This window comes from Gobius niger (genome assembly GCF_951799975.1).
Source record: "Gobius niger genome assembly, chromosome: 4".
NCBI lineage: Eukaryota > Metazoa > Chordata > Actinopteri > Gobiiformes > Gobiidae > Gobius > Gobius niger.
The window spans coordinates 32,558,382-32,570,439 of record NC_136855.1 but is presented as its reverse complement, the minus strand read 5'-3'; the positions used below and the strand labels follow the sequence as shown (position 1 = coordinate 32,570,439).

Sequence of the window (12,058 nt, the reverse complement as noted above, 5' to 3'; positions counted from 1 at the left end):
CACGTAAGCAAGGCAATGAAGAGACTTATTTGTATGGCACATTTCATATACATGTACTCAATGTGCCTCACAGCAACACCAGACACCCAAACACAATAAAAAATGCAATAAAAAGCATTTATAACACAATAAAATTACATTAAAAATTAAATTAAAAATTACATGAAAAATTACATGAACAAATACACAAAAAATACATTAAAAATTACATTAAAAAAAACAAAATTATGTATATCTATATTTTAAAATGTGTTAAAATACAATCAATTGCCATAGGCAGCAGTAAAAAGGTGTCCTTTCAGCCTGGACATAAACATTGTCAGAGCTGAGGCCTGTGTCACGTCCTCACTGAGGCTTTTCCAGACTTTTGCTGCGTGAAACTGAAACGCAGCCTCATCGTGTTTGGTGGTGACTTTGGGAACCACCAGGAGGCCCCTCCCTGAGGATCTCAGAGCCCGAGGTGGTTCATACGGCTCTAACATGTCCGAGATGTACTTTGGTGCCTGACCATGAAGAGACTTACACACAAGCAGAGCTATTTTAAAGTCTATTCTCTGAGTGATAGGAAGCCAGTGTAGAGACCGGAGCACTGGACTAATGTGGTCGTATTTCCTGGTTTTGGTCAGGACTCGAGCAGCAGCATTTTGGATGTACAGCTCGCATGAATTAATCTCTCCAAGTCTTGTTTAGACACTATGCTTTTTATTTTAGATGGTGCTAGGCCGCTGACGTAATGGACTTAATATGACTGTTAAAGGGACTATACAGAGCTTAAAAATGTTAAAATGATGTATTTTCCTCCCCCTACATGTTCCAGCCCTGTCCTAATGTGTAGACTGAGCCCAGACCTAGTCACCACAACTGCCTCTATAATCCTGCACTGTCAATCAAAAATTTGTTACTTCGGGTCCGAAGTGCTGTCATGCACGACCTTAATATAGAAGGTGCAGTTACATGTATGACCTGAAATGGCAGTAGTGAGTATAAAATGGCAAACTTGTATCTAGCCCCTTTAAAATTCAGGTATAAGTCCATGACTACAGACCTTTTTACTTCTTCTTTTCATTGAAACAGCTGCACAGCAAAGGGGAGCATGAAGGGTAGTGTGAAAATCAGGAAGTGATAATGAGATATTGCGATGCTTGTTTTGTTGTTTTCGATCAATATTGTATTTTCTAAACCACATAGGGTAAGATAGAGATAACAATGTGTTTAACTGCATGAAGCATAATACCCCCTTTTTAAGCATATTGTATGAATGGATGCAATTTGTTTTGTTTTATCAGACACTTCAACAAATGGCACACACAAATGGCTGACCAAAAATCACTATTCCAACAGTAGAGGAAAAAAACAAAGCGTGTCTACATTGGCACACTTTCATGAGAATGACCCCTGTGGCGTTCATCCCTCCGGACTGACCGTCTCTTCCAATAAGACCATCAGAAGGCGGAGTGGTCTTGCAAATAAAATCCTCTCCACTGAATGGGGATGATGCTGATCTAATTCACTGTTTATGCGCATGTCGGCCCCTCGTGCATCTCCAGTGGACTGCTGTGCCTGTGTGTACGTGTGTGTGAGAGGATGAGTGTCGTCTCTTCAGAGTGGGTATTTTGTTGACGTCTCTATTACTGTCGTCAGAGGAGGGCCCTATAATGCTATCTGCTGTCATTATCCTTCCCTTATGGACAACACGCAACGCTGAATGAACCATTAAGCAATCATTAATTTCGTGCGGATTATTATTCTCCATGGACATTAAAATTATAAGGAAATATTTAAAGCGCACATTTTCTGCTGTTGCCTAAATGTCTCTCACAAGCCCCACCGCACATCCCGATTGTTCCATCCATCCATCCATCCATCCATCCATCCATCCATCCATCCATCCATCCATCCATTTTCTTCCACTTTTCCGTTACCGGGTCGTGGGGGCAGCTGTTGGAGCAGCCTAAATCACATTGCACCAAATTAAATAGAAGCAGGTCTCAGCCAAAGATCACAGCAAGATAGAGGGTTGAGACCAACAGTGGACTGCTAAGCTAACACTGTGCTAATTTAGCCTCTGACTTCCTGCTTTGTGTCTATGGTGCAAAAAGGAGTTTACTCTACTACAAGACAATAGTTTCATATAGAGGTCAACCAATATGGGTTTTACTAATTGGGATTGATTGGGATTTTAGTTGGCCATTGCCGATATGCACAGCCGATATTTTTGACAGATATTTCTGGCAGATTATTCCAAATTTCTTGTCTATAATCCTGTATATGAAGCATCTAAACTGTAAAATGTGTTGAAATGTGACAGCAGGGGGTGCTGATTTATAAAAAAAAAAAAAAAAAAAGCTTCCTGGCCTGGCTTCTTTTCTCCAGTGCGACATCAATACAGTCTTCCTTTTTTCTTGCAAACAAGATGTTAAAGATCTTAGTATCAAACCCAAGACATTCCTGTTGTGAAGTATCTGTCTTGTATCAAATGAAATACTGTGTTGTTTTTGATTAATAATGACATGACCAACATTTTTCAGTTGACGAGAGCTTTTCATCTGTGTTTGACCCATCATTCAATGCCATTAGCACCCAGTGACTAATCTCCACATCTTGAATAAAGTTCATGGTATTGAGTGCCTGAAAACAACAGATATTTGAGGAAACCACAAAGTGCAGCTGTTGCCACTTAAGCACGTGGCATATACAGTACAGTATTATACTTTTTTTATGTCTTTACATGAGGCAGCTGACACAAAATGTTAGACTTTTTTATTAAGATGTAGACCTTGCCACAAGACATTCTTTCCGTCAATCAGAGTTCTCATAGCAAAGCATACTTATAGCAGTCGATGTCCTTTTCACTTCGGTCTCTCCCAACATCTCAATCAAGTGCCACCTCGAGCCATCACCGCGCTGACACTCTGGAGGAGACGTCGAGAATGACCTATTTCTCCATCATAATTAAACAAGTTTCCGCCTTTATTCCATGTCCATTAGCAGGGCCCAAAGCACTCCTTGGGAAATGGTCGTTAACACAGACAGAAATAGGAACATAAATTTGCTGTTAATGAAAATGTCAATTAGTGGTCCGTGTTGTTAGAGGGGGGCTAAGAGTAGCACCACTGTAAATTAAGCATACATGCGCTTTCCAAGGGAGAGGGGCCAGGCACAAACACCAAACTATCAAGCCAGCCAAGCCCTAGATGCAATTTAGAACTTCACAGGATTGTTAATAAAGGTTAATTTTGTCTCCGGCTTTTTAAAAATGGGTTTTCCTCAGATGGGAGTGTATCTTTATGCTTTTTCGCTGTGGCTTTTGAAAGAAACATCCTGTGACTGTGTTGTGATATCAGGTTTCTTAACCAGGCAGTAGAGAGAGTATGGGAAAAAACACCCAAGTAAAGAAAGTTTGAAAACGGCGACTTGCATCAACTTTGGGTCTTGCACTATGAACAAACAAAAACAAAGTCAGTCCAAGTAACTTTTTACATTGCATTCAATTATAAAGCCCTTTTGCTTGAAGGCCTCCAGCAAGTTTCCCACGCCCGAGCCATCTGAGCCAGACCAGCGACTAATCCACACAAACCATCAACTCCTGCGTTGGATTGTAAGACTGTGTTATTGTGTAAATGGACACTTGGCTCAACAACAATAATCTGGAACATGCTCGTTCGACTGGCTTTCCAGGATTATTTCAGAGATCTTTAAACCCCTTAAGTCCTGTCATCAGAAAAAGGACTGTGAAGTCTTAAACTAGTCCAAATGACTGAAGGACTTTACATCCACCAAGCTGTTGGGAAGCTGAACTCTCCCATTCCCAAACTCCTTCTCATGATGACCAAACAATTCACAAAGTTGAAAAAGAAAAACAACATTTCCCCCAAATCTCTATACTTATTCCTAGCAATCATGACACATGCCCTTTATCAACATTTAGTTCAGTTCTGTTTGCTTTATTGTCAATTCTTCTTCTTCTTTTTCTTCTTCTTCTCCTCCCAAACCCTTCACAAAGCTGAGAGTTCAGCTTCCCGACAGTCTTGTGGATGAAGCATTTATGATAGTTGACCTGGTACGGAACTCTCAAGTCTTGCAGGACTGAAGAGACTGTGATTCGGGTGCGAGATATTTCCCTGTGAGGTAACACTGTCCACTTCACCATGGGAAAGCTGGCCAAACAGGCCCTGTCCAGATCATTGTTGCTGAGCCAAAACAGAGTCACACACAGCCTACTAGGAACAGCGCATTCTTGTGAGCAGGAACAGGTCACATCCCTTTAACTTTTTATGAAGTCCAAAGGTGGTAAAGTTGCATCCTATGTTTAGCTCGTCTTTTTTTTTGCTTGTATGAACATTGGATCAATAAAAACGACAGCAAACACAAATCTACTCAAAGTCTACAATATATTCCAGACAATCCAATAAAACTACAGACAAATTCAGGGAAAGAACATTATCGTTTTCCTGTGCCAATGTTCCAGTTTTTCTTCCCTCCTGAAGCCATTTAGCGGCTAGCACCCCCCGGGTTTGACGAGTTGTTTTGATATTTTTATTCACATATTTGGATCATTAATCAAATGGCTGCATGGAGGGAGGGCAAGCAGAGGGGGATGGATGCGATCCATATAGCATATCTTCTTCAGGGCTTGTGTGTGTGCAGTTCAGACCAGATCAATCTCAAAATCCTCTGCTATTGCCACTCTAGACCCAGGGTGCTGTCACAAAAAAGAAAAAAAAAAACACCATTACCCACCCTACCCATACCTCCCCTCTCAATCCTCACGCGATTGGGCGGACAAATGTTGCAACACACACATACAAGCTTGCGATGACAGAAATAAAAAAGACAGATTCGCATCTAAACGTCAATAGGAGGGGGATGTATTAAAAGTGCATTTGAAATTCTCAGCAGCGTCCCACTTTGCTTCTGAATGTCTGGGTCCTGCACCCTTAAAAGCACAGGGAAATAAATCAAGTTTGTTGCCGACGCTGAGACCCCTATAAAAATAAATAGATGAGCGCTGGTCACCTCGGAAACATTTTAAAGTGTCCCCCCTCGATGCACCGTATCCATAATTATGATTTTGATTGTCTGCGAGCGCGTCCTCCAAGATCAAATGTGAAGCGCGATAACAGCGACACGCAATAGGAGATTTATGCGTCGTCTGCTGGGGCCAGGGTTGTGCATGACATACAGATCGCTGCCAAAGTGGCCTCCTTTGGATCGAAACAGCACAAAGCTACCGTGTAGGGGTGCGGGAGTTTAGGCACCCCAGATCAATAAAATGGTCAATTCCAAATTGAGGGATTTTTGCCCCTTCTTCCTTATAAAAGTCCTCCAGAGCTGAGAGATTTCAGAGCTGTCTTGCACGCACTCCTCTTTGGAGGTCCAGTATCCACAGATACTCAATGATGTTCAGGAGACTGACCTACAGACTGCACCTCATGTGGCTTTTGAGGTGTGCTAAAAACATATATTCACCGGTACCTATGTTCCCCCACTTAAATTGATTAAGATAAGCCAACAGCCCACTGCCCTTAAGGTTAGTGGCTAGGGCAGGGCAGGTTTAAGCTGATTGATTTATGTATAACGTTTCACTCTCATGACTTGTGATTGGTTGTTGTACCAACTCACCTGCAAAAAAAAATATGATTGGTTGATGTAGCTACCAACTCTCCAACGGGAAAAAAAAATCACACCCGGGGAACATATGAGGTACGCACCCGTGGTAAGAATCATTACCCATCTTCTCTCTACAATTTTATACTGTTGATATAGACATTTAGCTAATTCCTCTTAAAATTATATGATAGATGATATTTCTTAATGGTAATGTTCATTTTACATTTAATACAAAAAACTACTGAGGCCCCACTGCTCCTGGCAAGGGTTGACCATGAAAAGCATCAATACGGACTTGGCCACATACCAGAAAGTTCCTTATCTTCACATAAAGCAATAATGAAAACATAGTGATTTCAGCCCTTATATTCACCTTATTCAGGAACTCGCGGTGGGCAGCGCCATCTTGTGTTCATGGCCAGACTGCAGGTCTAACTTAAACTGACATTGGCTTTAATGTATGACATTGATGCAACATGAGACATTTCTGACAGTTCATCAGTTCTTTACAGATCCTCAAACCATTAAAGGAACAGGCCGCAGTTTTTCCATTCTGATTCTGGTTGATGCGTAACTGTCTGGTCTTTACACGTACGATCAGTCACGCAGAAAGACCAAAGCTGTTGTTAGCATTTAGCCTCTCTTCTCCTCTACGGACCCAACAGGGGTGAAAGAAGCGACCGAGCTCTTCCACGTGATCCCTACTTAAACACGGTTACATGAGAAGTTACACGATACAAGTAATATCTTCACTTTACAACGCAGACGTTAAAGTGCTCTTCAGGCGTTATTACACCTTACAGTATAGAACCCCTTTTTATCCGCTTAGAAAATCGACATGTTTAAAGTAGTGTAACTATACTTGGATCATGTTACTACTCCCGTAACCGTATTTAAATAGGGAAAACATGGAAGTGCTTGGTCGCTTCTAACTAAGAGGAGAGGAGGAGAGGCTAAATGCTAACAACATCTGTGGTCTTTTTGTGTGACTGAGTGCACGCGTAAAGACCAGACAGGTACATATCAACTCATGTAAGCTCAGGTAAGATCATATCTCAGATGGAAAAAAGGATGCCTATTCCTTTAATGCAGAGTCACAACAGAAAGCACATGAAAATATCACGAAAAATAATCACTTTTTCATGCCATGTAATAAGCCTGTGGCCACGCAAATGTATTTCCTTTGAGCTTCCCATTTATTCCCATTTTACTTTAGTCACTTTCTTTGATTGACCACAATTGAAATGGGAAGTGCTACCACCAAACAGGAAATGTTTGCACCACAAATGTGGGCGGGGCTGAATAAGGTGAATAGTCATCTTAAACTTTAACAAAGGGTTAGGGTTTTCCAAGGCAAGGTTTTGTGGCTTACTTAAAACATGCCCTGGGAATTATTACCAAAGCCAAAATTATGATACACAAAGAAAACACATAATCCAATGCAGTCGGATTTCTTATCAACTTCCCCAAAAGACCGCATGGCTACGCACACTAATCGTCGTCTATAGACACAAACTCAGTGACAGAGTGGAGGCAGACAGTGAATCACCATTCAGCGGCCGAAACACAACGCCCATCTTTACTTTGATAGCTGTCATTTCTGCGCCAGCCTCTCCTCCGCTGCTGCTGCTGCTGCTGGGGGGAATAAAAGAGTGTGTGGTAATGGGAGATAATTACTTCTCTCTCTCTCTCCCTCTCTCTTGCTTTGGCTCACTGTGTCCCTCTCCCCTGTTTCTTTTTTCTTCAGAGCCACATTGCACAGGATGGATGCCAGTGAAGTCGCAAACTACAGCATTCAGGCCCATTACGTCGGCAATGAGTGGAGATGCAAGCAACATCTGGTGTCTTATCCGTGATAGAGAGCGCTGCCTGGGTCCTCTAATAGATACCGCAGGCACCACAGAGCGGGACAGCAAACAACTCTCTCTTGAAACTCTTCAGTGCAGCGTTTGGGACAATCTGAAGAGGGGACAAGAGAAGGGTGTTTTTGGGCACTGTGTCTGGTCAGCTATTTGATTAGGGAGAAGGGTGAGATCGGTGGATTGTCAGACGGGAGAATGAGGCAAGGGGGAAAACAAGGTCTGAGCAGTTCTGGAAGTGGTTAGAACTCGCAGCCTTAAGGCTCTGGGTTTGAGAACCGCACTGAGTTCACTATTAAGTAGATATGAACACATCCTGTTGTAGATAACAAAGGACGCAACCATCTGAACATATCAGAACTAGGAGAGCAGACCCACTCATTCAAATAGAAGTAAGCGAAAGGATCACCTTCAAGTTCAGGCGCGCGTCCAGCTGAGCCTTCAGCTGTTGTTCCGGCGACGCATCGGTGATCAGAGCCAGCCTGACAACTTCATTCACCCGGCACCTGCCAGCTGTCAATCACACTCTGCAGTAGTCTCACGCCAGCACTGATCAGACAGTGCGGTCCACTGATGCAGGAGAGTATTCATGAGACAAAGGCTGCCATTTTGTTCACCTGTCTGGCAAGATCAAATTCGATCAACACAAGAATGATCCGACGACCGACGTACATACAGTATACGCAAACATATATCCCAAATTAATCCATTCAATATTTTGCTTTCGAAGAGAGATTGCTTCCTCATAAGTCATGTGGCCACTGCAACTTGCATAATCCCGTACTTTATAGTTTATCATGCGTGGTAAAACCACATTGTCTACCCGTCTGGGGAAGCGGCAAGGTAACTAAAACTTACTGGTTCATTAATCACTGATAAAGGTTGTTTTTCCAATCCGGATGAAAACATTTGGGAACCTTCTGTTTCTTTTCTTCAAAGAACATAAGCCTTTTGGCATGCTCATACTGGGAAATGAATGGGAAGTGAAACGGACATACCTGCATGTTGCTGAATCCTGTTATATGAGAGAGTATTGACAAACGTGTCAAGAAATCTGATGGCAAATCTATCACTTCTCTATCACTATCTCGGACTCCTCTCCTCCCTCTGTGCTCCATCTTAACTCTTCTATCTTTACACTAACTGCACTGATACTAATGGTTAGACGAGTCCAAGTATCAGAGTAAAAAACAATCACTTATGGACTTGTCAAGGCTTTCTACATCCCCTGACCTCACAATAACCCCAGTATTCCACATCTTCCGCCTGTTCGCTCAGCTCCGCACCGCTCCTCCCTGCCTCCGAACAGCAGCGGCATAGCGCCCAGAGAAATAAAACTCCCAATGAAATAATAAACAACTATTTAGGGGCAACCAAACTATAAACTACAGAGGAGATCACGTTGAAGCTAGACTCCTTCTCTTTCACTTTCGGAAGATTTTTTTTCCCGTCCTGCACGAGGGAGAGAGGGTCTAACAAAAGTTACCTAAATGAGACCAATAGAAGCTGAATCAGGTCGTATGATTGTGTTTCTCAAAAACTCCTACAGAGGGAAATATCGACGATACAATGTGTAACATAGTGACATTTCCGTTAAAATAAAATGCGCTCAGAGGATATTTACTTTGAATATCCGAGTGTTGTTGCTGTTCTCTTTCCTGTTTGGTGCGGTCTGCAATGTAGAGCTTGATCCGGCCGACGCTGACGGGGCGCTGACTGAACTGAAAATAAAGTTGATCCGTATTATTATTGGAGAGAGGCGGGCTGGCGACGCCGGCCCCTTGGAGCGGAGTGGACGATGTGGAATATTTCTTAACAGTTAAAATATCTGCTCATATGCTGCGGTGCTCGGGGCGGAGTGGAACGGGGCGAACGCGGAGAATCCGGGAATCTGACGGTAACAATGTCCTGGGTTAGATGGCTAAGATGCCGCTTTTTGTCTTTGAGTCTGGGAAAGTTGACTGCACTGACAGGAACAGGTACATTATTTGTGTGGCACCTTTCACAAGCAAAGCCCTCTACATGGGACAATTTACATTCACTCCATCCGTGGTTGTGGTAAGCTGTTTGTAGCCATGGCTGCCCTTTGAGCAAGACCAGCAAAAGTGCTGCTGCAACAGACCATCCCACCACTATTCATTCAGGTGCACATCATCCATCCTGGCCTCCAGAGGAAACCTACGCTGCCACGGGGAGAACTTGCAAACACCACACAGAAAGGCCTCCTCCGGCCAGGGGACTTTCTTGCTGTGATGCACGAGCGCTAAACACCACGCCACCGAGCTGCCCGGCAGATTTACAGTATGTAAAGCATAGTCTGTATATATAAATGTCACTGTTTTTACCAGTAGGGATATAAAATGTTTACTGTAGTCCAAGGGAAAATGGTTTAACTTAAAAGGCCCATTAAAGGCCTCTGGAAACATGTTTTTCATCTGCTATTTCACCACAATATTTCCCAAGTTGTTCATTCAAATGAAATGATCACCTAAGGCTTTTGCAAAAGTAAGAGTAGTAAAAAAAATACCTTTGTGCCTACGTCTGTGCTTGATGAAATATCAGTGGGATTAATTAAAAGTCAATTAGCCTGTGCAGAACAACTGAGTCCAATTGAAGATTTGTGCCTTAATTCAGAAGCAGGTCCTCCTCCTAACGCCCTTTGCCGTTGTGTCTGTGAGGTGCTAAATGACCCCAGCCTATGTGTTTGCACTTTGTTTAAATGTTGTCACTTATGCAAATTTAATGAGCATTTTAGTTGCATCTTTTAATGTGCGCACCAGAGCTTATGAATAATTGACTATAGTGCAAATAATGGAACACGCTCATTTCCTCAAGTTTTAATCCAATAGAGAAAAATTTAAAATGTAAATGAGGGGGAAATAATGCTGTATTAATTAAAATGATTAAAAATATGACTTTCTTTAATAAGGCTAACTGTGCATGGTCAGTGATAATGCAGCCGGAAACTCTTTTTAAAGTCCAGTCTGGATTATTGGAGAGTTTGATTCATTCACTGGCGTCATCTCTACTGCTCATCTACAACAGCATGAGATATCATAGAAACATATCTCTCATCTCTCATAACATTAGGGATTCATTACTTTGGCCACCTGTAGGAAAAGTTTGTTGTCGGATGAGTCAGACCATCGTTTTTACACTCACACATAATGTTAATTACATTGAGTGCCTTTTCTCCTTTCCAACGTGTTGAATCAATACAGGTGAAAGAACGAGACTAGTTTAAACCTGTTCACAATAAGCAAACTTTCTCAACTGGGAAAGCCTGTATCATGCAGAATGAACTTTGAGGTTTTAACCATGTTATAGCTGTTATGTTATGTCAAAGCCTCATCAAAAACATACCTGGAGTTATTCGTGTGTGTTTTACAATCCTGCAGAGTCCTCAAAATGTGGCCTCCACCACTGCTGTATACGTCGTCAGGTTTCCATAATGTTTCTCCCTGTTTTCCTTCACCAAACTTGTTCTGATCCTGCCTGTGGCTAAACTATCTCCCTCGTGCTGATTAGCATGTTAGCCCGTGTGGAGAAGTTACAAACATGCAGCTCTGGTCACGGTAGCACAAACGAAGGAAGTGTAGAAGAAGGAAGTCTTTAGATGTGCAAGTTATTTTAGTTTATACTACAAAAAGGGTATAAAGTAGTTATGAAAGCTTCAATAAATGCATTTCAGATTTATTCAAGTCATTTTTTTCTTTTTTTACTCACTATTGTCCTGACCTCGGGGATGCCTCAGTCTTATTTGATTGATTATGCTCTATGTGGGTGGAAAAGGTCACATAGAGGGGAGACGGAATCGTAGACCTACATGAAATAAAACTTTTCTTTGGAAGAAAACTCATGTAGTAATTAAGACAGGGCAATATGGCCTTAAATCTATATCACAATATATATAGCTTTACGCCTATTGGGACGATAATTCAGTGATTATAACGGCATACTAATTTCCTCGCAAATATGATCTACTCAAGCAGTTTACATCCTTCATTTCATTTAACTTTTTAAGCACCTTTCACCGTGTTCTCCAGTCAGTGTTTATGTTGCTCTGATGGAGCTGAGCGTAACATAAATTATATATCGTTTCCACAACGATAAAACAAATTAAATCGCGATAACGATATCCGATACGATATCGTCCACCCCTTAGTAGTAATGAGAGTTTACACAAACATGTGCACAAAGGCTTAGTATAGACCGAGTGTATGAAAATGCCGTGTCTGTTTCGCATCAAAACTGAAGTTTTGTTTACGCTGTCCCGCTCTGCCTCTCCTGCTGTGCCCGGTCTTGATAACGTTAGAGCTGTCAGTGCAGATGGACAGCTCATTGTCACCTGCTATGTGCTGACATATGGCCTGGTCCTCGTCCCTCTGTGTGATTGTCTCATCACTCCTGACTGCGGTGACTCCCAGCTGACGTGCGGACGGGCTCAAGCCCCCCCGCAGGCTCCATAATCAACATCCTGTCACAGCACTGTCAATACTCTCAGAGACACGGACAAGTGGCCACACGGTCACACCTGACTTCAACAAACACCACTGTTTAACCAGCCTATGTCAACTTTGTGCTCGAGA

General features: G+C 42.4%; 1 protein-coding gene across 1 annotated transcript in view; it reads left to right on the top strand.

Moving 5' to 3' along the window:
- Positions 1–7,404, top strand: part of znf536 (zinc finger protein 536) — a 322,643-nt gene extending 315,239 nt beyond the window's left edge. Inside the window, exon 9 of the mRNA XM_079554661.1 lies at positions 7,358–7,404. Within this exon, the coding sequence (XP_079410787.1) occupies positions 7,358–7,387 (30 nt within the window). The 3' untranslated portion in view covers positions 7,388–7,404. The remainder of the gene's footprint in view (positions 1–7,357) is intronic.
- The last annotated feature ends 4,654 nt before the right edge of the window (positions 7,405–12,058 follow it).